This window comes from Numida meleagris, chromosome 3 (assembly GCF_002078875.1).
Source record: "Numida meleagris isolate 19003 breed g44 Domestic line chromosome 3, NumMel1.0, whole genome shotgun sequence".
Lineage (NCBI taxonomy): Eukaryota > Metazoa > Chordata > Aves > Galliformes > Numididae > Numida > Numida meleagris.
In genome coordinates, this window is record NC_034411.1 from 70,289,644 (window position 1) to 70,317,166 (window position 27,523).

At 34.5% G+C, this 27,523-nt stretch overlaps 1 protein-coding gene and 1 long non-coding RNA gene across 8 annotated transcripts in view; one reads left to right on the forward strand and one right to left on the reverse strand.

Moving 5' to 3' along the window:
- The window catches only part of GRIK2 (glutamate ionotropic receptor kainate type subunit 2), a 461,962-nt gene that overhangs the window by 161,332 nt on the left and 273,107 nt on the right, over positions 1-27,523 (reverse strand). For all 7 annotated transcript variants that reach the window (XM_021389815.1, XM_021389816.1, XM_021389811.1 and 4 more), the window contains 2 exons: positions 6,345-6,488; positions 5,097-5,204 (listed from right to left, as the gene is read on the reverse strand). In XM_021389815.1, the coding sequence (XP_021245490.1) occupies positions 5,097-5,204; positions 6,345-6,488 (252 nt within the window). The remainder of the gene's footprint in view (positions 1-5,096; positions 5,205-6,344; positions 6,489-27,523) is intronic.
- Positions 20,702-27,523, forward strand: part of LOC110395431 — a 44,699-nt gene continuing 37,877 nt past the window's right edge. Inside the window, exon 1 of the long non-coding RNA XR_002436382.1 lies at positions 20,702-21,331. This is a non-coding gene — a long non-coding RNA (uncharacterized LOC110395431). The remainder of the gene's footprint in view (positions 21,332-27,523) is intronic.

Sequence of the window (27,523 nt, forward strand, 5' to 3'; positions counted from 1 at the left end):
TTCTCATACACCACAAGAAAAGAATGTAATGTACTTTTTTGAGCGTATCTCGGGTTTCCAAGTGATCAGTCAATCATATACCACTTTTAAAAACTTTTAAATAGTCTTCACAATATTTAATTAATAGTTCAGTAGTACAAACAATGTCAGAACTAAATCTAAAAATTCTAAACCAGAAGTATTTCAAGACAGTAATTATCCAAGGACAGAAATAGCAAATAATGAAAAGAAATCTGGCTAATATTCACACAAATTTAATTATCTTTTGTCTGTGTGCGTGTGTTTTCAAGTATTTTGTACATTGCCTCAAATAATAATAAAAATGAAGGTAATAAAATTTTACTTATTTCCACAAATATTTAATTTAATACTACAATATAATTGATAGGATTTGTACAGGAATAGCAAAAAAATGAAAATAGTAGGCCTGTTAAAACAGACTGAATAGTTGTTCAAATCCTGAGTATTAAAAGCTGCACACAGTTAATCTGTACAATAAAAGACATTTTAAAATTGTAATAGGTTCATGTAGTACAATAATTAACAATAATTATGACGCATTCTTGAACTTCAGAAGGAAGAGTGCTGAATACAGCAATTCTTCACTTTAAATTTATATGGTCCGCTTACCAACATGGTAGGAATTTGAAAAGTGAAAAAAAGCCATACTGGACTTCAACTTGAAGTTACCCTCTACTCAGCTCTTGTGAGGCCCCATCTGCCAATTTGACAACTGGGATGTTGTGCTGGATGGAGCAAAATGCTTTGCACAAGCCCAGGTAGATGATGTCATTTGCTGTTCCTTTATCCACTGACGTTCTAACTCCATCATAAAAGGCCACCAGGTTTGTGAGGCATGACTTGCCATTGGTGAAGCCATGCTGGTTACTGCCCATGACCTCATCTTTATTTTTCATGTGCCTTAGCAGGGTCTTCAGGCAGATCTATTCTATGACCTTGCCAGGCACAGAGGGGAGACTGATTGGACTGTAGTTCCCTGGACCTTTTTTTCCCTTCTTGACAACAGTATTATGTTTCCCCTTTTCCAGTCAGTGGGAACCTCACCAGACTGCCATGACCTTTCAAATGTGATGGACTGTGGCTTGGCAACTTTATCTGCCAGTTCCTTCAGAACCCATGGATGGATTTTGTCAGGTCCCATGGACTAATCTTCACATTAAATGCATTAAATGTGGCTATCAGAAGTATAATAATTTTACAGTATAGAATAATTTTCCTCACAAAGCAGCTTCAGCATAAACATTGATTAATTATAATTTGATTGATAATTTCCTTATTACACTAGATTGACACAGCTTGGGATTTTCACTATACTTAACCATAAATAGTTGCTGTATGTCCAGATGAGCTGCCAGCAAATTTTGTTCTACATTACATTAGACACACTCCAATCTTCTATTAGTTTTGCCATTTTCATCTTCCACAAAGTTATCATTTCTGTCAGATGGGAGTTTTTATTTTGAAAAGGCATACTTCTTATTGATTGACATTTGATTATCGCTCCTCAATTCAAGAGTTTTAGGAACAGGTATCTCATGTACAATCTAAGTTCACACAACCCATTTTTTCAATGTGAGGAGCAAATTTTTTGTTGTCACTGACTTCAGAATGAGTAGTTATTACACTTAACATACGTGATTTAGGTAACTTGCCATGGCAGGAAGAAGGGGAAAGGAGAGGGGGAGAACGAAGTGGGAAAGGAGAAAAGGAAGGAAGGGGAAGGGATAAAGGGAGGAAAATAAAGTGAAGGGGGCAGGGTGAGAAGGAATCGGTAGGAGAGCATATGCATATGATGGAGAGAGATGGAGAGCACAAAGTGAAACGAAGGATGGAGGGGAGGGAGAGAGGGAGGAGAAGGAAGTAAGGGAGATTCAGCACAGCTTTAACTAGAAGACAATACTGGAAAGAGAAATGAAATGAAAGGACTGACGAAAATATATTATCTCTACTGGGAAGTGTCATACTATGGGGTTTAAAAATTCCTCCTGGATTCAAGGAAAATAGAGTTTATGCTCACTGTGAATAAACAAGATTTCTTCAAAGACATTTTTAGTTCAACTCTGATTTCTCTGTCTCAGTAAAATAGCTTATAAAACCCAGATCTAAGTTGTTCAAGGTAATGAACATATAGCTTAATTTTCCTAATCACTTCTCTCTACATGAACTGTCTTGCTTTTGTTCATATGTTCTGCTGAATGTATAGCATTCTTCATTGTTCTTTGGTAACAGTTTCCCAGCTCCTAAACTTTTCTAATGCATGATAACTAATTCTTACTGCTTGTTCCAAATATTTTGTTGAAGAAGTAACACAATCACATCCCTTTAAAGATAAATTGCACCATGAAGGCAACAAAAGTATCTTTCACTACTCTGATTTTCTATATATGCAGTTGAAGCTAACATAGGTTGTTTTAAAAATCCATCTCCTTTTACAGCTATTTCTGTTATTGTCTCACACATATCTTCCATTATTATTGTTTCCCAAGCTCCTGTTTTCTACTCTGTGTTTTAGAATACAGAATTTTCTGTTGAATTTTATCTTCTTCACATATTTCTAATCTCTGTAGACCTTTCTGTTTTATTTCTGTATTTTCAGTTGTGTACACATCTCATAACATACTGTCAACTGAGAATTAAATCATGTTTTTATGTTTCCACCTTCATATTAATATTAAAGGTGAAATAATAGCAGGCATTACACAGATCCAGATGGAAGATACCACTGCTTTAGCCCACTGCACATCCATTATTCATTATTTTACAGCAGTGTTTTTTGTCCATTTCCAGTCCATATACTTTATAACAAAAACCTGTTAACACAGTCAACCTTTTATTTTTTAATAAGGTTGTGAAGTAATATCAGATATGTCACTGAAATGCAAGTACATTATTTAATTGTTTTGTATTTCCACCAGAAAAGAAATTGAGTACACTGTGAAGAAAACCCATGGTGCTAGATGGTTCTCAAATGACATTTAATGTCCTTATAGCCATCTTATTTTCCCTTTTCTTCCTTTTTTTATTCCCATTTTCTACTTACATGCAGACTCTCTGGCCACCACTGCCTTATTCAGCTATTCCTGTGACATCAATTGTTCCATTTTTGTTTCCAGGAAACAAGACAGATTGCATTGTACATATGGTACTGGTATACAAAGCAAATTTGCTTTGCAAATTTAATCACAACTATACAATGTTTTTCCTTAAGTATCCAGAGCTCCCTCAATGGAATAGTTCATAATAAGACTCTTTACTATCCCATCATTGCTTCAGTTTTTAAAATATAATTTAGTCCTTTAATTACAGGTTTGCCACTGGACCTTTTTGAAAATCTTCTTGCTCCCAAAGCAAGATCATAGCTCATAAACTTCTTTGAAATATTCCTAGTCAGAGAACATTAATATCCCAAAGCTGATACTAGGGGAAAAGGTTCTGGAAAAATACATTCTCTATTCAGCCATTTACAGAAAACAAGTAAGCAAATAAATAAAAAAATAATGAAAAAATAAAGTAAATTAAACTCTGCAGCATGATGACTTCCCTCAATTCCTCTTTTTACTTTTCAAGACAATGTTACCTTGGAGCAATACCAAATAAAACTTTATCTGAAGATGAAGGAAAACAGTGTTTACAAAACACAGAATATGATAACTAAACACCAACTATATACCAAATACAAACTAAAAACATTGTCCTGCAGATGCAAACTGCAAAACACTTGTTTGTTGATCATAATAACATGAGACACTGTAGCTTCCTGCATTGCCTCTCCATGAACAAGATGTAAAAAAAGTATAAATATGCATATCCAAAGATTCATACGCAGGAGTAAATAGGTGATGGTTCTGGAATCACATTTAAAGCTAACTCAACATAGATCGAAGGCAAAGCATACAGCTGTTGACTATTCTTCAGGTTCTCTCAGAACTAAAGATGTGGCTAGAAGCATGCAGCTAAGAGGCCACTAACTGTCAGACAGCAGATTAATAGCTTTTACTAGAAGATTCGGAAGCAAGATATTAAGTGGACAACAAGTTTAATGTAACACCTGAAATGTTTTTGAAAGTCAATAAATTGAAATGCCTTATGTGGTGTCTCAATTTAACAGTTGATATTAAATTCCTTCATTTACTTTTCTCATGGTTAGTATTTCTATAATCTACGTCAGCATGAAAACCTGCTTGCACTTTTTGAAGTTATTTTTATATCTTCTTCCCTGAAAGTATGCTTAAGTAGGTATGCAAAAAGGCATGCTTTTCAAGATGTTTTCAGAATTCTCCTAACAATTTTTTCTCTCGGGTCTGTCTCCTCTTCCAAGACCAATTTTTTTGAAGGCAAGCATCCCAAATCTAATATTTCTGAACATTCAAGTCTGAGTGCCTGGAAATTCAGCATGTCATTTCCACTTGATATATGAGTAAAAATGAGATCAAGATCCCCTTGACTCTCTTAAGTAAGACTGAACTGAACAATATTTATTCATTTGGTATGGCATTGTATGAAGTCACACACTAACATCAGCCAGGAACTTCCTCTGGAGTCAAACACCTAAATGTATAGCCCAATTACTTAAGTATTCAGAACCAATGAGCTGTTGTAAAAGGAACTATAGATCCCAAGCCTCATACATTTTTGAAGAGAAGTAAGGCTTCTGCTTACTTGGGCATCTGTTTTGTAGGAATGATATAACTCTCTGGCCAATATGCACTCAAATACTAAGAGGAAAATCCAAATGTTTCTCATTTTAACAGTACTGAAACCCAGCTAATAAAACATCACAAGAAAAAACATATCTCACAAAAATACTTAACTTCTCAGAATTAATGTTTCAGCTGTACTCTCTTCTTCTGAGGAAAATAAAACAAAACCCCACATACATAAAGTTTTGTGTCAAGGCTATTTTTGAAACACTCTTTCAAAACCACATTTATTCCCATTAAAAATTTTGTTTTGCTGTAGATGTTAAGCTTTTCATTCAGAAAAAAAAGTCACTTTTGTAACTTTTTTTTTTTCTAGAGGGAGGTATGTTTTTGTTTCATGTGTTACATTACTTCAGAGGAAGACATCTTACGCACCTTTTCAAGACCTTCTTCCTTGAGGCTTATGACATCTAAATCAAAATCTGTCCTTAAGCCATTGGATTTGTTGAAAGTTATCCTTCCTGTGAGGCCTTCCCAGTGAGCCTACAGAGAAAGAAAAAAAAAAACCAATTTCTATAAATAAATACCACTTCCTTTATTTCCCCAGAAATAAAAATTTTACTTCTGCCAAAGGGAGAATATTATTTATTCTATCAAAATATTTTAACTTGTGATTTTTAAAAAATTATTTCATATTCTCTTTTTGCTAATTAATCTAAGCTTTCTTTAACCTTCACAGATATTCTTAAAACCACTTTCCAAGCTACCCAATAAACTTTTTACTAAAAGAAATAACAAGCTGGTTCATTTTTGTTTTTCCAATATTCATACACGCATTTTCACTTATTTTTCCCATCCCACAGTCTCAATCCTTTCCAGGAACTCTGGATTTTGTTATTCTGTCAGGAGATTTCATTCAAACAAGGGCTTACTTTTAGAAGATGCTGAGTCCTCTGAGACCATACTGTGTCAGTAAAAATTGATGTCTCCCAGAGCCAATTCCTTACACCTAATGAAGTGGAATATCCTATTTTTTTTTAATATTTGACGTTAGCCTGGTTCTTAAACTATGTTAAATGAGGGTGTGTGAATGACAAAACTATCATCTTAAAAGCAATCAAGGTTAAAAAGAAGATTATATTCCATTGCAAATATTTATCTTTAGCATAGTATTTTGCATATGAAGAATGAGAAACAAGCAGTTATTTATAGTAGTAGATGTCATAAATATTAGTTCATCACTGCAAAAGAAGTGAAAATTGAAACAAGGCAGTAAACTTCCTTCTTGGCCCCTTTCTATTTATGCCAGTGTTTAGTTGATGAATTTTTAATTGTTAGCCTAGGGCATGGGGTCTTGGGGGATGCTTTCCTAACACCACAGAAATGTTCTGAAAATACCCTAGTGTTTAGGATGCAGTCATTACACCCTTTGATGCTTCTGTGCATTGTATGCTTTGCTGCAACTAAAAGCTCAGGAAAACCTGTTTGCAAATGAAGACGCTTGTCTTATCTGACAATCTATTTATGTAGACAGGTAACAAGCTTAGAAGAACTTCGTCTGCTTGGGAAAAAAAAACACCACTACCACCAACACAAAAAGTAGAATTCAAGTAGGATTAAAATAAAAAGAAATGGGGATTGGGAAATAGTAAGGAAGCAGGATATATCTTATTAGTGACTCACCTCCTTAATGAGACCCATAAAGCGGGTCCCAAAGCGCCATGGTTTGTGGCGATTACACTGTAGTGAACTGACAGTCATCTGTGGGAACTGCTGGACAGCCACTGACACCACATGAACTGCGTCATACATTAGAGCTGCATCCGTCTGAAATGAGAATGAAATCAGTACCATGAACTCAAAATGAAAACAGGTGATGGCCCAATGGTGAGAGAAGTAAAAAAAATTAGTACTTCTTACACTTATAGGGAGAAAATAATCTGATTGCTTGTGCAGCACTGTGTAACACAACCTTTCTGCCAAGTCTCACAGATGCATCTTGACCTTTAATTTCAGCTTTTCTCTTTTTAATATTCGAATATGAACTTTTTAGGATCACAGTAGGACACCATTATCTCTGATGACTCACATGATCTTAAAAAAAGCAGTGCTTCAGTGGCCTATATATGCATGTTTGACTCAAGACAGTTATTTCTATGAGTGAGGAGAACGAAAAGCAGATAAGCAAACTAGCAAAACCCTGACTATGAGAGAAAATACAAAGGCTAAGGAAATAATGTTTTTCTAACTGGAATTACAGACTAAATACAGTCCCAAAGGCATTCAGCTGATTCATTTGTAACTGTTTATAGGCATTGTTTCAAATCCCTAAAATGGACCTAATCAATATATCCTAAAAAAAAAAACAATGGCAAATTAGAACTGCATTAAACTGCACATTCATTTAAATTGTTTTTATGTCCCATGCTAAATAAATGGACTGTTTAGACATGGCATGTACTAACTACTGTTGTATTACCAAAGGATAGTGACAGCCTCCCAGTACATACTGTCATGTTGTACAAGAAACTGACTTATCTTTTCTCTTCTGTTTCATAAACAGAGACAAGCCTTGGAATCAAAAGTAAGAGAAGACCTTAGATTCACCGGTGGAAATGAATGCTATGCCATCTGCTCAACATACCTTAGAGAAAAGGGACCTATTTCCCCTTCTCATTCACATAATTAGTGAGCTGTGAAATGAGTTCTTTAATGGACAGGAAACCTGAGGATTACTGCACTTGTCACAATACAATACGATGCAATACAAAATGAGCTTATATAGTGCCTTTCATGGAAACGCATCCCAAGGCTCTTTACAATAAAATTAAACATAAAAATGCAAAAATGCTCTAACATTATAGCCCATAAGCTACTGTTAAAGGGGAAAATATACGTTTACATGTAAATGGTTCTCCCAAGGAGAGATCTCAAAATTCAAATGGAAATAAATCCTTATTTTAAAATAGCTAATATAATAGGTTTCAATGATGTGAGACACCAAGCAGCTGATGTAGACACTCCAAATCAGTCAGAAAATATTTTTTCTGCCAAATTGTTCATTATCTTTAAGGCAATAAAGTGCTTTTAAGGCAAGCTGATATCTGACAACAAGACAGTGAAAATCCCAAAAGCAGGAATGACATGCTGACTAAGCAGCATACAAAGCTTAATATTCTAGTACTTGGCAGTAGTTGGAGTCTTGATAAAAGATTTTAGAATAAACTATAAAATAAGTTCAGCACATTAATCTGACTCAGAAATGCAAGCAGTACATTTGGAGCTTGTTTCTTTATTTTTGTTTTATCGGCTTTAATTCTCAACTCATAGTCCTCGAACCAATGAAGGGAAATTGAAATTGCTGTGAAACCTTTGCAAAAGCAGCCCATGAAGAAGCAACTAGAAGTTCAAAAATAGCATTAACTTATTAAGTAGATATAAATTTGGACATGGAATAGATAAGACTCATCAGCAGGAATCAAACAGACAATATGCCAGATGCAGAGTAACATGGCTTTTTCTCAAATTCTGTAAGTCACTGAGCTTGAAGTCTGTAGGATTACAAGACGGTCAACTCCAGAGGAAACAATAAAAAAGCCACTGAAATTATGGAAGTAATTTGAATTCTGTTAATATTTTTAATACTCAACAGATAAGTATTGCTTCAGTGGAAATAAAACTAAATCAGAATGCACTATTTTAGATGCATACAACATAAAATAATCCCTGGTTAGAAGTTGAGTGTCCTATTTGATTTTTAGATGCTACAAGATAAATTCATTGTTTACACAGGCTGAGATTCCTCAACCCATCTTGTACAGGTGCATTAAAGTTAAATGGGGATCTTAATGTTTTTATTGAATGAAGACAGATAGAGCTATATGTCTGAAAATATTGCTTTAGTGATTCAATAGCATGCTCACCTCTCTGAGTGCAATAACTGATTTTATTGAATGAGAAATAAACACTACAGGACTCTGGAAAAGATATAAAGTATATGCTTGAATTTTCAAGCTGAACTATTCTCTTTTAGATCACTTTATCTTTCATCTGAGACAGCAGGAATTGGTAGCAATTAGTCTAGTTCTCCAACTTCATTTGTTAGGCTTGCTCATTTTTTTGTGTGTCTCACTGCCATTTTTCCATGGATCTTTATTTGTCTTCATCACACTACTGGAATGGTGTTTTGTGGTACAGAAAGCACTGCATGTTTCAGCAAGAAACTTGTCCAGGACTTGAGAAGAAATGTACCCAGTTACATTTTTTAGCTTTCTTTATCTTATCTAAACACAGATTGACAGCCTGGAAGAAGAAGAGGAAATAAACAACTACAAAAGAAAAAATCTACAACTACAGATACTATAAATATTTTTACCAAATTGAAATAGCATGAGATAAAGCCGGTAAAATTTAAAATGACTAGTAGTCTTTCTTTTAGTTGAGTAAATGAAGAAACAAAAAAGCACTCAGAGATAACAGCTTAATTAGAGAAGTGATCTCATTCAGTGTATCTTGAATAGAGAGAAAGTACCAATACTTGTTTTTAATTTTTATCCCAAACTCAGCTGGATACTACACATTCCTTCTCAATGTTCTGTCATTCCTTTACAGCTATACTGCAGGTGTTGTGTTTGTCTGCACTAATCACTTGCAAGTCCTAATTGCAAAATATTGTCTAACCTCACTGTGGAAGAGCACTGGTGGGGACATACTCTACTATTTCTCCCCATGCCTCCTCAGATTAAGAAGTAGTCTCTGTCTCCTTCATCCTGAATCCCAACCAAAGATGCTATGGACACGTACTAAACTTCAGTAGATTAATGCAAAAATATTTCATGCAATCCCACACAACATCTTTGTCTCTAAATTGTAGAGAGATGGAATTGATGGATGGACCACTTGGTAGATAAGAAACTCAAACAGTTGTAGTCAATATCCAAATGGAGACCAGTGACAAGTAGTGTCCCCTAAGGGTTGATGATGGGATGGGCCATTCTTTAACATTTTTGTCAGCAACATGGGCAGTGGGACTGAGTGCACTCTCAGTAAGTTTGCCCACAGCTCCAAAAATGTGGTGTAGTTAACATGTTGGAGAGAAGGATTGGAATCCAAAGGGACTTTGAAAGGCTTAAGAAATGGGCCTGTGCAAAACAAATACAAGGTCACACCTGGACTGTGGCAATTTCAAGCACAAATACAGGCTGGGTGGAGAAAGGATTGAAAGCAGTCCTGAAGAAAAAGACTTGGGGGTGTTGGCTGATGAGAAAGTCAACATGAACCAGCAATGTGCACTTGCAGCCCAGGAAGTCAATCACATTCTGGGTGACCAAGGATATGAGGTGACCAAGAGATACCAGAAGTGTAACCAAGAAACCAAGGGAAGTGATTCTCCCCTTCTACTCCAATCTGGTGAGACCTCATATGGAGCACTGCATTCAGCTCTGCGGTCTCCAACATAAGGACATGGATCTATTGAAGAGAGTCTAGAGAAAGGCCACTAAATGATCAGAGGGCTGGAGCACTTCTGTGAAAAGAGGCTGAGAGCGTATATATGATAAATAAAATAAATAATAAAACTTCAAAACTCTCATTAGAAGAAATTTAGATACAACTGTTTTGTAACACAACAGAAATTCTCTAGACAGTCTAAGAAGACTGGATTTTCCACATATAAAATTTGAAATATTTGATTAAGAAGGAATGTCAAAAATGTTTTTTCATCAAAGAAAGAAAATGATGAAGAAAATGCAATACTGTCATATTCTATAGCTCTGTTGACAGGTCCTGTCCTGTCACAAGGTAGAAATCTTAATCTGCATTTGCCAGCAACCAGTTACAAATACAGTACCAAGTCAAAATAAATCAGGTTTTTAGGCAAAGACCAATATTTTGCTAATACTTTATTTTGAAAACAGTTATTAAATAAACAAACTGTTCCTTTCAAAACAAAACTGAAGTTAAAAGAATTCTTGAAATATACTCTGAATTGATTCTTTGGTCAGTTTTGCTTTCAGCTAAATCAACTCACTAAAAATTGCAGTAAGTACACTTGTACATCTCACTTGAAATTGTGTATCACATAAGCCCAGCATTTTCAGCTGATTAGTGACATATGCACATGCTATTCTATTGTGTAGTTCTCATGCTATCTTTACCTTCCCATTACCTGAATAAAGACTACTACAATGAGCTTGATAGTTTGTTCATACTGACTGTGATCACCGGTTTAACAAAGTGTTAACATGCTCATTTCATACTGCAGCAAGATTCTCTCACTTAGCTCATATTTATGGTGCTTATACTTGCTAGTGTTTAGAATATGAGACGGTTACATTTCCATTTGGCAAGGGCAATGTAAGTATCCAAAGGTAAGTTCCAGGAGGACTGAATTTTCCATTGTCCCTAACAAACAGTGTTTTCTTACACAACAGCCATGTCTTGGATCAGACACTAGATGCAAGGTCATGTTTTGTTTTTCAACATCCAGTGCGTACCAAGACTATTTCTAGTCAACTTTAGGAGTGACAGAGGTTAGAATGTTAAGAACAGCTCTGGTCTAATAGCCTTAGCATGCAGTGTATAATGGACTCAGAACAGCATCTCCTCCCTCTCCAGTCTAGGCTTTTTGTAAAAGATAACATTATTTCAGACATACTGCACAATAAGGATTCACAATGGCAATACTTATTCATTTCAATGCCCTCAAAAAAGTCTGACGATCAATCTCTGTATCATGCTGAAAATTCTCATTTGGTAATTACTTATTCCCTCAGCTGTCCTTGCTGTCCAATAATTTAACAAACAATACAAAATTATTAATTACAAAATTGTGAATAAATGGCCAACTGCAAAACAAACAAAACATGTCCTTTTTTTTTGTTTGTTTAGTGTATTGAACCCACCACCACCTGCCTTCCTTTTTCCCATATTAATCCTATTTTCTAGATTATTTCCATTATGAGAAGATTGAACAGAAATAGACTTATGTGAAGTAGTGTTTTCTTATTATTTTCCTTTGGAGACAGTTTCACAAAGAAGCCCACTCTGATAACTTTCTTTTTAAAAAGTCAGAAATAAATACATATATAATTATACACAAGGTATATAAAATATATATTAAAAAAAAAAAAGAGAGAAAAATTTGCTTGCTGAGATTTTTTGGAGAACAAACAGTGGACATGCGAATAGTGAAGCCACGGGTGGTGCATTTCAGCAGCGGTTATAGTGGGTCACTTCCACTGGTGCAGATATTTACAAGTGCAACATGCAGGCTCTTGTTCATTGCCGGTGAAAATGCATAGCTTATGATGGTGACTACACTGCAAAAGTGGTTTATTTAGCTGAGAATTTGCACTATAAAATAATGTTATTGCACTCTTTGTATCAGTTTTAGCTTCCATGGAAATAAATAGGTGGCATTACTTTCAGAGCAACCTACATCTAAAAGTCCAGGACAAGAGATTAAAATTGAAGAAAGTAATTTTTCTTTAACTTTTTCAGATTCTTTGTATAGCAAAAATGGTTGGATAAGAAGATAAAGAGAAAGCTATTTATGCCCTGTACAACGTAATTTCAATAATCGCTGTAAAATTAAACATTTTCCCAATTCCAAAATGATTTCTCAGAAAGCATACTAAGAGAATAACAAAAGTCTATGAACTCATCTACTGTTATTTCATTTCTGGCAATTAGTGTTTATGGTTCATGGGAGAGAGAGATATTCTATTGCCTCCAGTTTATGCTTGGACAGTGTTTGAAATGCAGTTCCTAAAACTTTATATTATGTTCTAGGCTTTATATATACGTAATGCATATATAAGATACATTTTTACATTTATGAGACATTTACATGAGATGATTTTCTGTAACATATTGCTATAACAAAAAACTTGAAGACTGATGATGTTTAGGAACTTCTATGCATATGTATAACAGGAAAGAACAGGTGTAACTTACCACAAGGAAGAAACAAAGCCAGAAGTTTTGATTCAACAGAAACAAGCACCAATGTTTAATCATATAGCAGAATATACACCAAGGCAAATGAAACCTAAAGAACAGTCCACAGGAAATATTCATATCACAAAAGTGTTCAGTAATATGAATGACTTGGAACCGCACAGATTTGTAAGCACAAGGGACACCTGATTACATCTTTTTCTGTATACATATATTACAGAAAAAAAAAGAAGATCAAATTAAATGTAGATTTGAGTTTATTCTTTACTCCTTTATGCACTATGAGATGAAACTAAACTTTTCTAATAGTTCTGCATTACAGTAAAAGCTTACTTTATGCTTGAAAGAAAGAAGGATGAATCATACCATACTCATTTTATAACCACAAAGTGATCATCACAGTTGTCCTCACTCAAAAGTTATTATGTTGCCCTTAATTTTTATTTTATAATGTTATGAAGTCACTTCATATAAAGTCACTTTATAGCCTAATCTAGATTCAGGAAGAAGGACTTGCAGGACATCTAGTAAAAGTCAGCCAAAGGATTACCTCCAAAAGCTAAATTCCACCACGTCATTGCCTCTGAAGAAAAAGATTTTCACTAATGTTTCCTACCCAAGATATAAGGTATACAGAAATCCCAGGAAGGTGTGCATAGAAACTCTACATCCAGCAAATAAAGCAAAACTGATGGGCAGAAAGAAAAACACCTTTCTAAGTTAAACTAGTGTTATTAGATCAAGTGTGGTTTAACTTTCAGGTACAGGTGGAAATGTTTAAGAATAGCGTAAAAATAAACACATTTTTATTTTATCTTAACCTGTCTCATGTTAAGAGTGATCTCAAGGCAATTAAATAACAACAACAAACAGCATCTACCAAACCAAAATATAAGAAATTTGGACTGAGACAACTAATGTCAAACTCATGAACATATAACCCCAGGTATCCCACACATCTACAGGATATGCATCCCATAGAAACACATCTTACAGACTGAAAACAGCCTGGGCATCAATAATGGAAGAGATGTCCTTTCAGTGACTCACAGTGACAGTTATATGTGTGTACCATTAAGTGTGATAGCTGTGTGCACACTTGGAACTCAGAGCAATGCCTTCCATTGTTTTTCATACAAGGCTACAGGAATAGAAGTATCAAAACAAATTAACATTTTAATATTCTGTGACTTTTTTTTTTTGATAGTTGAATGATATATTAACATATAAGTAGGACAGAAGCAGGTCATATTGGTATGACCATATACTGGTTCACAGGGACATAACAACTGCTTGTAAGAATGCAGCAGAATTAAGAATCCTCTAATTGATGGATATGTTTTGCAACCTATCAAAACAAAGCCTGAGAACAAATGTTGAGGGGAAAATAGGGAAGAAAGGAAAGCTAAAGAACATAGAAGAACCAAAACAGATGCAAAAATGACAAAACAACAACAAAATAACAGGAGTCATTTTATCTTAAAGACGGAGGTTTAAGTTGTAGTAGATTTAACAAAAAATATATAAGAATCACTAAATGAACCACTGCATGAGACCACCTACAGAAGAAACTTGAGTTAGATGAAGCCTGACAAATGTAGTATAATGCACATGCATTCCAAAGACCCAACATATTTCTTCTGCTCACACAAACCTCTCCTACTCAAAGCAATTATAATTAGTGAATAAAATTAAGAAGAAATGGCTTACAAAACTTGTTCCTTCCATCCTCGGGTAATAAAGTCTATTGCCCCTGAAATCATTTCACTTAATTCTCACTTGCTAACACATCCCACAAAACCATTTTGCTGAGTGAGATTTAATAAATCTCTCAGTCTGGGATTAAATTTTACTGTTTTATGAACTGTTAAATTGCATTGTATGCTTATTAAAGCTGGTGTTTTCTTCCTTCTTGACACATTTCCAACTCCACTCTGGGGTACAATTAAGCAAACAGTAGAGATTTTGCTTTCACCCCCAAATGTGCATTCCAACTGGGAACAAACTGTGAGCACCTGCAAGCTATAAACATTGTGCATTTCAATTTTCTAAATATCAACAAACCTTTAGCATAAGCTCACATTAAATAGGCTAACATTTCAGATGAATAATCATCAGATTATGGCATAGCTGTTTAGATTATTTTTAACACTTTCCTTGTGAATTTTAAACAGGAGTGGCGTATGCAATTTCAGTTAGAGAGTGCATTATGAAGGACAAGGCAGATGCAAATTATTATTCTCCATCATCAAAATGCTTGTTTTAACATCAGAGGAAAGCAAATAATTTTTTTTCTTATACTACTGAAAAAAATCTTTAAAAAAAAAAAGAAATCCATAAAAATAGGTCACAACGGGTAATTTTTAGAAAAAAAAAATGTAATTTTGTCTTAACAGAGAGTGAAAGAAAAATAAAGATTTTCCTTTTTTGCCTCAGTGTCTCATAGTTTGATCCATGATTTTTAGAGAAATGGTAAAGTGAACAAAAAATTTACAAACTCTGAGAAAATGCCAAGGAAAAACACAAACTCTCCAACTAATAGCAATCCTATTGCCACATATCTTACCATTACGCTGTCATTACATAGGAAGGAATACACATTTTTTATTGACCGTATAAAAACACATTTCCCAGTAAAAATATTTGAAGTGCTGTAAATTTTTTCATCTCACAAAATAATCTCCACTTATTGCGTAATTTGGTAGACTATTTATGGGAATAAGAACTTCAAAGTACCTAAAAATGAGTTATGCAGGTAGCAACTTTTTACAGCTTGATTTTAACTTGTAGCAGGTGACATTTTCAGACAACTTGAATTTTTACTACCAATTAATACAGGAGATGTTTTTAACAAAGTCTTTTTCTGTAATAAGAACAGCAGCAGTGTTTCTCTTTTCTGCTTGATCTTTGATGCAGGATCTGAATTTCACTTTAACAAGTAAAATTTTGAAGATTTATAATACACTCTGAAGCATATCAGAAAACTCTGAATAAAGTTTTCTAATAAGGACACTTTAGCTATGAATCAAAAGCTTAAATCTTAAGTGTGAGGGAAAATGTAATTTCAGTTAACCGTAATTTCAGTTAAGAAAATAACTATACTGGGTCTGAGAATATTTAGAATTTCATCCTTTTCAGTTTTTCAAAATCTGGTTTCAAAGCTAGTCTTTCTATACTGGGCTTGTTATTCTGATGTAGGGTTAACATGTGGTCAGTCTCCTCAACTTTCTGATTGACTTCTCATTCCCACTTTCTTTTAAAAAAAACATGTACTGGAAAGTTTATCTCTCAAATGTTTTGAAGTGGTTTGCTTTTTTCCAATCATAGAAAAAAATAAATTCAGCCTATATGGTCATCTACATTATACATTTTCTTAACACGTCAAATAAGCTCCATGCTGAATTCCTACTTTTTGAAGAAAACATTGATATTAATTTTGAAATTTGTATTTCTGTAATATGGTATGGGCAACTTATACAATAAGAATATTTTCAAATCTTTGTGTCTATCAGAAGGCTATTTTTCCGATTAGCATTTTTAGAAACTTGTGCCCATTTCAGCATTTCTTTTTCTTTTAAGTTAATATGATTGTAAAATATTTGTACTTAAAATCCAAATTTTCACTTTATATAAGTCCATTGATTTTAGGGGGTATCCTGATTCAGGATTTACTTTCTTATACTAAGAGAGAATATGTTAATTCCTCTCTGTAAAATTATACATTTCTAGAAATGTTATCTGGAATAAATATTGCTAACCCTGTTATGATGTGGAATATCGACAACAAAAATCATAAAACCATGGCACTATGACAAACAAATAAATAAAGTGATTCTATAACTTTTAGAAAATAATTTTCTCTTATTTTCTATTTTCTGAATAACAGAAAGAAATTGGTTAGACAAAATGCTATTCCAAAAGACCCTATAAATGTTCCACCATGTCACAATTCTGTTAATCCAAGAAACACATGAATTGCAGCATACTGTTTGTGGTAGTAAAACTATCTCTCTGTATAAGCATTTGAAGAACTATTCTTATAATATGGAATTAAGAAGAATGTGTCACGATGTTAGGTTTGTACACATTTTTAAAAGCAGACAAAATATTGAGGTTAAATTTAATGTGAAGTACTTTCTCAACCTTTCTTCTGACCTGTGGAAACTACGATATAATATTTTTTGCCATAAAGAAGTACTGTCATGCTTTTTAATATACCTTAAGTACAGATAACAAAAACCTGATTACCAAGAACAATGGGTCATTATTTGGTCTCCTAGGCTATTTCCTTTCATCTGTTCTCCTGCTCAAAAATCAATGATTTTGATCACCACAACTCCAACAATCACATCCATAATTAAGAACTGCCTGCTACTATCACATTAGTTTAACACGCTAGATGTAAAGTCCCTCTACAAGAGCAATTCATAAGCAATTACAGAGAGAGCTTACTCAGCATACGCACTGAATATTTTTGTACTCATGCGCAGCAAGAAAGTATACCTGATCTCATCTGAAGAGAGGCATAGATTTAGAATAACCCAGACATTAAAATATTTCATTAAAAATTAGAAAAAAATCAAAAGAATCACACCCTTCTTACTCTACTTTAATATTCTGCAAACATTTCATAACACCTTCAGATTTCACAACTTTCATACCTTTTAATTTTTCAATGAAATTTTCAAAATAAATGCATATTGATGACTTCAAAATGCAGAGACCGTTCTGAGCTTTCAAAATAAACTGCCTTTCCCTGCTTTCATGGAGCTCCATTTACGTTTTTCTCCATTTAGAACTAATGACACTGATTTTAATATTCTCAGCAAAAAAACATGATTACATATGCAGCCTTGCAAAGTTCATGTTTGCAAGAAAGACAAATTGTCAAGCAGTGTAAAACATAACCATTCTACAAAAGTGTTTATGTTCATCACAAAACAGAATTTTTCTTTATGTCAGTCTGCTATAACTGCTTTTCTTAAGTTATATCCTAGAGCTCTGTTTTAAGCAAGGATGTATTTTACTTTTGGATTAGAACTTCCTTGAAATCAGTATTGCACAAAGAAAAGAAATATTAAGAGAAAGTACCAGCCTGTGATTTAGAAAATTTAGACTTAGAAGATAGACATTTTAGTTTAATTTCAGTTTAGTTTAGTACTGAAAACATGCTCAATTTTATATTCTTCATTGCCTTTTGTCATTTTAACTGCATAGTCTTTAACCAAATTCTGCGCTACATTTAGATTATATACTATGAATATTTGCTTTCCTATCTTTTCATCACGTTATATTGCTAACTCTAATAATCAGATCCTTGTACATTGTTGACTCCATCTTCACTGTCATAGCAGACATGGGATTCAGACATATGCACATTAGATTAATCTTGTTTTGATTAAAAACTGCAACATAAATCTATCCAGATCTTCAAAAGTTGTCTTTTGATTTGCAACGCTAACTTTCCAGGCTACCTTCTAAAATGCTGCAACAAAAACAACCATCTTAAACTATTAATTTATTTGTCCACAAAAACATACCTACTTTAAGTATAGCTTGAAATTGTGATGATTCGGAGAAAGCTGACTCATTTTAACAGGAATCTCAATGGGTAAAACCAGGGCAGTAATTCTGAGAGGTACTTTGACAATGAAAGTTAATTGAACTTCTAAGTACTTTGAAACCCTTGAGCAGCACACAAAAGCTTAACGTATAAAGAAAGCAAGGATACACAGAAATAGATATACAAAATTTGGATAAAGAAAAACGATATTAATAACTTAGAAGTCAATTGCAGTACTTCATCCTAGAAGAAACAGAGCCTTACTAGTAAGAACAACTCAATACCATTTTGCTGTCAGGTTAAATATTGCTGCTGTTTTGGTCAACATAAGTACCAAACAATATTCAAACTGATACAATTTTTGGATGCATTTTTGATTCTCAGAATATCCAGTAGAATTTTTAGCAAAATACACAAGCTCTAAATTCACCCAGTGATCTTTTCTGGAAATTTTCAACTCTCTTTCTCTAAACATAGTTCACACTCAAAAGGATATTTATATCAAAAAGCCAACTGATAGTATATAATTATCACAATTACAAAACCAAAAATAGGAACTGAAAACTGAATGTAATTCAGGCTTTTTCAATGCTTTATCATGGGTTCATCCATCAGAGTAACAGTTAAATTCTGCAGTATATTTGACTCTAAATTTAAAATTAAAAATACGCACAAGATGTTGCAGAAGATTTAACTTTTTTTTTTTTCATATCTCTGACTAAACTGTGGAGGAATTATTTTTCCTGAAGTATACAAATACTTCTTTCAATTATGCTTTAGCATGATTTTAAAACATAATTTTCATGTTTATCTTAATTTTAGTAACGTTAATTCCTAATATTTCAGAAAGCTCTACAGATCTGAAATTTTAGACTATGTAGGAAACAAAGTGGCAGGAGAGGAATTAAGAAGAGGACATAGGCAAGTAGGTTCTATTTCAAACACAATAACACATGAATTTTTCCTTTTCTCATCCATACACACATACAAGGCAGATGGCCTTCCACAGACAAACTAAAAGAAAAAATAAGTAGGTACAAATGTGATAAGACTCATCAACTATTTCAGGTCTTTAGACTTCCTTTCACACTTCTGTATAATTTCCAAGAATTGTAAGAGAGAATAGCAAGAGGATCAATTCAAGTAATCCCTTTTCTACATAAACAGCACAGACAAACAAGTATTTATCTGCACCTTTGCTATGAGAGGATTTCACAGAATTCTACCCCTTCTCACATCTTCAGAGAAAGTATGAGCAAAATCTAATGTTAATAGCTAAAAATGTATGCATTTTCAGATTGCTGCTATTGCTCTGCTCATTATGTGTATTCTGATCCTGAAAGTGTTTCTCAGTTTTGTGGTTTAAACTGGCAGGCAGCTCAGCATCACACATTTACTCGCTCACTCTCTCCAGGTAGGATGGAGGACAGAATCAAAAAAGGTAAAAGTGCAAGAACTCATGGATTGAGGTAAAGACAGCTTACTTCTAAAGAGAAAGCCATGTGCACAAGCAAAGCAAAACAAGGAATTTATTTGCTGCTTCCCATCATCTGGCAGATATTCAACCACTTCCAGGAAAGCAGGACCTATGAAGATGGCTTGGGAAATGAGAGATGACAAATATCATCACTCTAAACATTTCTTTTTCCTTCTCCTTCTTTCCCCCATCTTTCCTTGATGAGCAAGATACCATATCATATGGTGTGGGATATCTCTTTGGTCAGTCTGGGTCAGCAGATCTGATTCTGTCTCTTCCAAGCACCTTGTGCACCTCCAGCTCCTCATTGTTCTCTACGAAGAAAATTAATTCTATCCCACTCAAAACTATGACAGTCACTTAAGTTATCTTGGAGCTACACAAAACATTATCCTCTAAAGACATTCTCTTAACTTGTAAACCAATTTTCCATGGCCCCAATTTTCTAAACTAGCCCAAAGAAGCGCTATATTAATTAGATTGTACTAAAATGTCAGAATGTCGCTATACCAGACTTCAGAGCAATATCACATTTATTTACAAGGCAGCAGGCATCCTCACTTAGTTATTTTTAGCTCTTAGCTTATCCTTCCAAAGACTGCAAAGTAATGTGATAAGAGGAATTTTATTAAGAGACAATTTAAATATCACAGATTAAACCTAATTATTATATAAAGATGGATTTTGTTTACTTTTTACATATATGTTTTTTTATAATTTATGTTGTTTTAAAGAAATTATTTTCATGAGGTGTTATATGTAACCAGTGCTTTGGATAGTTATAAAGAAAAAAATTGTTCTATCTGAATGTGCACAATACAAAAAAAAAAAACCTTTAATAAAAATAAAAATTTGTTCTACATGTTTTTGTTGCAATGTATGTTCATATATGAAAAAAAAAAGAAAAATCTTTACACAATCAGTATATACCGCATAGAAAATAATGGTTATAAGAATGTAAGTTCTATCTCTCTTATGGGTATGCAAGTTTTAATTTATATAACCAGACTGTATTTTCTACAGTATCCCATAGATGTTGAGAAACAGCTTGCTTGGCAGCGCTTGGCAGCACGTAGTTACTGATTTACTAATGATTTATGATGTAATGATGTAATCCCTAGATACGTGGAATGTGGTGTTTCCAGTGTGTTCTAGTATATTTCAGCATATTCATAGTATTCTGTATCCATAGTGTTGTAGTTAACAACATATTCTATATATGGAGATTACTCGGGCAACGATTTGTTAGCGTGTGCGTTGCATAGAGCTTGTATCCCTGGACCCTGTATCCCTGGAAGCATATATGCTATATAAGATGGTGTGTTGTTACAATAAAGTTGAAGCTGCATAACCTCACATTGAGTGTCAGGCTTCCGCGCGCTTTGGAGGGCAACCCTGTGGGAAGCGTGGGGGAGTTTCCCAACATTTGGCGCCCAACGTGGGGCCAATGAGTAGCGTTTATCGTGGTTAGATAAGTAGGGACCCTACCGGGGAGGTGCGCGAGGTGACGGACCGCAGTGACCTCCATTGCATTTTTGGCAGCGGATGGCGTTTTTGGTTTGACCGGGTTGGACCGGGGTTTGCGGTTCCAGGGGCGGATAAAGTCGTCGGCCGACGCGGTTCCCCTCTCTTCGGCGGTCGCTGGATTACGACGCGAGGATGGAGCGGGAGGTAGCCCAAAACCTTTTATTGCGCTTTTTAGAAAAGCGGGGGGTAGATGCGGGGACTTTAAAGTTAATTCCTTATGGAATTAACTTGAAGCTGCATAACCTCACATTGAGTGTCAGGCTTCCGCGCGCTTTGGAGGGCAACCCTGTGGGAAGCGTGGGGGAGTTTCCCAACACATAGATGTATATCTACAGTACAGTGCAGCTAGGAGAGATCAAGATCTTTGTCCATGAGGACACAAAGATATGTATTAGATGCAGTGAGAAGCTTCTAACCTGTGGCAGCCACATAAAACTAATTGTTGTTTGCCACGAAATTCCAATCTTTTACTGTAAGAGAATGTTTGTACTTTTCTAGGGAAAGGTTGGCAAAAAATATTTTTCATGGTGGAAACATAAAATCTCTACCCTACCTCTGTAGCCAGAACTAGGTAATTTGATTTAGCTGATATTTTCTTAAAATACATATCCTGAGATATTTATCTGTTCAAAAACCATTCAGTCATGTGTCTAGAGTGTGTTGAAATTGTAAATACATTAAAGGCAATATATTTTGAAATATTTCTTAATATAAGACAATATAGAAGCCTTGTCTCTAATTCTAAATGGAAGAGGTTATTGATCAAGTATGGAAAAATAAAGGTTAAAAAATTATATTTTTATGCTCCCAGAAAATAAAAAAATTCAAAATATTGTGCAATTAAAGGTTGGATGGTAACACACTACATGTAAATTCCAATGACCACCTGAGAAAATCTGGTGCTTTCTTCAAGTGTATTCCATTTCATTATTACTCTGAAAATCCTGATTTTGTATTCATGCAATCTCTAATTCCAGGGTGCAATTCCTGACCTGTTTACTTAAAGAAAAAATGCACCAATGACTTAAAAGGAAAGGAAAATAAATAGTGTTTCTGCCCCCAAAAAGATGATAACTACTATGTCAGAAGTTAAAGGAAATGAAAAAATTTAAATGAAGAATTTTAAAATACACTGATATGAAGAAAAGGGAAGAAGCAGCAAGTGTAGGCCATTTATTTATGGTAGATAATAGTTTTTTATAGTGGTCAGTAGAAGGCTGGGTTGAAAGCATCTGTCAGACTGCACACATGCACAAAAACTGGAGATGGGAATGGTTGCCTTTGGCTCTGACTGTTAAAAAACAGTTATCAATCTTCATCTAAGTCTTCAAGGAGCTGCTCTTGGTGAGTAATCAATATTGCATTTGCCACAATAGCTCATTTAATTATTTTCATCCTAAATATTCTGTCAGCAGCGGGAATGTCTTCCTGATTTTAATTAATTTTGAGATCATTGATTCTTTGCCTTTTCCTTTCCTGTGGTTACACATGCAGACACAAAAGCGCAGACATACACTTTAGCCTGCAGGCTATGTAAGAAGTATGACAAGTCCTTGGTGAAAACCTTGCATATTATTGAAGTATACCTAGAAGACGTGCAGTTCTATTTTTAAATCTTTAACCATGAACTGCTGCAAACGAGCCTCTGGCACCTAAAACTTAGTTGGGCAAAACAGTAAATTGAAAATAGTGTTTGCTGAATAGTTTTCAATTAAAGAGTCCTTAAATCAATAGCCAGTAAGATATCACAGCCTCAAGCATGCTATAAGTTACCAGAGAAACACTGAAACGGAAAATGGAAGTCAGAGAACCATAAAATAGTAGTGGAAATCATAAACGTATATTGCATTTTAAGAATAAATACAAATCTTTGATTGATGGACAACATTAATAGCAAAAAAAGAAAATGAATTAGACCCTAGAGTGAAGCCATTTTTCCTCTATGATAAATACAAAAAGAAATGAATCAAAATGCAAATCTTTCAATAAAGTCTTCAAATTTTTAAAGAGACAAGCTCTTAACAGAAGTGTAAGAGAAATTCCAGATACCTTAGGAGAATGACACATCTTATACACACAAAGACTCGTTTCCCATTTAAGGAAAAAATTACTAATACTCTTCATCCTTACGTTGTAAATTGGTGAGTCCACGGCTCACAGGGTCCCCAGCAAGAGCTTGGAAATCAGGAAATAGAACTCACACAGATGAAAGTCCTGCATTTCTCTCTGAAGAATATTTGTACTTTAATCTAAAATGAGATGACAGTGAAGTAAAAAAAAAAAAAACAAAACAAAAAAAAAACCCTAATACTTTGAACAAAAGAAAAAATGGTAATGTTACTTGTTCTGTGCATAGTGCCACCTAGATTAGAGGTACTCGTGTATAAAGAAAGTGGCCCTTTAAGAAAGAGGAACTTTCCATTAAAAAAAAAAAAAAAATAAAAAAATTTGGATATCTACAAAATTGTATACTTATTGCTTGAAAGATCAGATGGATTAATTTCAGTGATATGTGCAACCTTGTCATGTGATTCCTACCACTTCAACCTTTTCAGGAAATGGAAATGAATAAAAGAACTAATCTGTAGTACATAGATCACTCTGAAAGTAATGCCACCTATATATTTCTACGGAAACTACAACAGATACAAAGAGCACAACTAACACTCAACACAATAACTCTCAGCTACAAAACACTATTTTGTAACATAGTTACCACCACTATCTATCTATTTTGGCCATGATGAACAAGACTCGGCATGCTGCACTCATAAAAATCTGCACCCGCAGAGGCGATCCACCATCGTTTCTTCTGAAATGCATCATCCACAGCCTCACTGTGCCCACATCCACTGTTCGGTCTCCATAAACATTCAGCAAGTATCAAAGAATGTCAGTGGGTGCAATTTTTTCCTCACAGAGGACTTTAATTACACCCCTTTGCTCTATACACGCTTCCATGTCAGATACCTTTTTGTCAGACTGCCCCTCTGCTGCCATCTGCTGCACGGCAACAAAATGTTATGGAATACTGGTGGGAAGGTTCAGCCTCTACTGACATGCCACCAACATCTGCCTCTGACATCGCTGGCCAACTTAATAAAATAGGAGACATTAATTTTGGAGCAGCCCTCATAAATAAAACAAGTATTCTAACAAAGCCTGATTAAAATCTATGCATATCCTATATAATATGAAAATACATTCCCTGACAGCTCTACTGCTAGAGATGACACTTTCCTTGTAACCAATAAAGCAACTGTATATGACCATTTTCTTTTAGCATGGCATGGAATAATCATTAATTTACTTAGTTTTATAAAGAAATGTAAATCTGCACAATGCCAGTGCATTAGAAGCAAGGCAAAGTACACACTTGATTTTTATGCCACTGTACAAGATTGTACTGTACAACACCGTACAACATTTGCTGCATCACCCTACGCCAGAAAAGACATTATTGCTGAGGAGAATTTAGACTAGCATCAACAGGACACAGAACATCCCCAGTTGGCCAGTTTCTGCTTTCAAGGCAACAGTTTAAAAAGTGTCTGCTTTACACTAGTCAGTTTTCTACATTCTCCACCAACAGATTTCATAGCTTAGAACTTTGAGAGCACTTTCATGTGTTGTTCTTCATTCTTTTCTCCACTATCTTTCCCTGGAAATGGTAACATTTGCCTTGAGAGTGAATTCAGTAATTGTTTTATGTAACGAACAGTAATTTAAATACATTTAGATTATATTTCAGAAATAAGTACAGCAAATACATTTTATTTACACAGTTAAATACATATAAAAAGGCATTTAACATTATTCATCCTGTAAAAATCTGAACAAAACTATTGGATTGAAATATTGGTAAAATAACATCACTGGATTCTCCTCATTAACTATTGCTGCCTAACTAGATATATATTAAAATTCTGAGAAAACAATAATCTCTGCCACAATCCACTAAGCAGTATATAGTATTAACACAATAGAAAGAATTTAGAAAGTAAAATTCTGCTGTAAAAATAAAAGGTGGGAAAAATAAAGAAAGAAAGTAGTTATCTGCTCCAGGCACAAGCAGAATACCACTCACAGACATTCCTCGGGGAAAAAAAAGACCAGCAGCAAGGCCAAGTCAAGAAAGCTCTCCGAGATGTAAAGTCAGAATGTAAAGCTCTCTAGCACATTCCTGTGAGCACTGTTATCCTGCTCATACAAATCCCACTCACTATAACTGACAGTTATGCACTGCTCTTTTTTCTTAGAGGAAAAAAGTATGAAGCGAAATTATATTTCAAGAGGCAAGCTAATGGAGAGACTAATCAGTGCTGCTAGAGGACAGGATGTATGCTGAGAATCCACTCTATTTTTCCTGCCTATGACTAGCATAAGAGATCTGCCAAGTGACAATTTTTACAATTTTTTCAAACTGTCTGTTCTTAGAAAGGGGAGAAGGAAAACAGAATTACCAAGTTACTCTTAGAGAGCAGCATGTGGAAAAAAAAAAACCCTAAAGACCAAACACCTCCTAAAATGCTCATTTTTGAAGATTTAACATCTATTATTTGGACGCTTGAAATATATATCAGCTTGTGCAAAATAACCTTCATTTTGAAATACTTGTCTCCAGTAACTTTAGTTTCAAAGAACTTAAAAAAAAAAATCTGTTTCACTGTAGAAAAAAAAAAAAAAAGGAGTCTCAAAGAACCTTTTAGAAGTAGAATCTGTTTGCCCAACTTCAGCCATCTAGAAACTACTGGGAGACCCATGAATATGAAAGGTGATTCAGTGGGAGCGTGTACATTTAACGTACATGCCATACACAGTTTTGAGGCAGCTAATATCAGATAGGGTATTTCCAAGGCCTAATAACATGACTTGCTCAGAAAAACAAGAGTGTGCAAGCTCTTATTGATCGCTGATGAAAATGCATAGCTAGTGGTGGTGACTATGTTGCAAAAGAGTGCTTAGTAGCTGAAAATTAGCTCTATCAAATAGTGCTACTGTGCTCTTTGCATCCATTATGGTTTCCATGGACATATATAGGAGGCTCTACTTTTGGAGAAACCTTCTTATTTCACTTTCAAGACCCAATCTATTCTGGAACCAAAAGTACAGAATGTCCCATCCCTGTCCTATAATTCAAAGAACTGATTCAAATTATTTTCAGATCCTATAGCAATATTTGAAGCACCTTTAGGGGTGTTTCCTTCAACATTCTTTCTTATGCTTATTCCAACACATCTTCATAGCCTTTATCTAAAGGAAATTGCTGCTAGAATCACACAGAAACATAAATGTGACAGTTAACTTACTCATTAAAGGAATACTGAAGTAATTCAGATATACTAGAGATCCATGGAGATTCACATAGGCAAATTACAAGAGAAAACTCTGTTTTCCTTTTTAGGGGAACGGGAGGGAAGAGTCCATCACCTTTCTGCTTACAGAGATATGCTTGTCTTTCCAAATGTAAAAAATTATGTAGTTCATACTTTACAATGAAGGAAAACAAAAAACTACACCAGATTCCCCAGATCATGTTTGCTATCTAGACCAAAACACTACATACACTCTTAACCACTAAGAATCAGAAAAAATGAAGAGTAATAAGTAAAACATATACAGGAGAAGGGAAATTGATAAAGAATGCATTTTTTAACTGGGTCTCAATTGTGTTAAGAAAAAGGTGTGCTATATTCACATACTCAAATGGCCAATATGTAAACCACAAAGCTCAAAGAAATGAGAAACGACCTAAGGACATTATCTTACACTGAAAACATTTCTTACCTATTATGTTGAAAGAAAGGAGAAAGCACCAGAAGCATTAAGCTAATCTTACTACTTGTAGTTAATTCTCTGGATGAGGCCCATAGATTTGCTTATAATCTTGTTTTAGCTACAGGTTCAAATAAAGTGGGAAAATAAATGGTTTTCAGACTAAGGAAAAGTCAAACCAGATACCCTACTGGACATTCAATGATTGTGAAACACAAACGTATACAATGCAGTTACATCTAGCTTATCAAGTTTGCAGATGCATAACACAGATATTTAGCACTGCAAATAATAATAATAATAATAATAAATTAAGCCATTCAAGTTCTTCCAAAACAGACTACACAGCAGGAATTTTGTAAATCCAGATTACAAAGGAAAAAAAAGCTTGCACTTTTCTAATTAAATGCATAATCATGGATGCAGATCCATGTTAGCAGTGCTAAATGGTTTCTGTTTTAATGAGCCATTTGAAATGAAATGGTTGCCTGCAATTAGACATCTGCAGTCCAAGGACAGCAAGCCAACTATGTAGTCTATCTGCCAGAATTACAGTTGCAT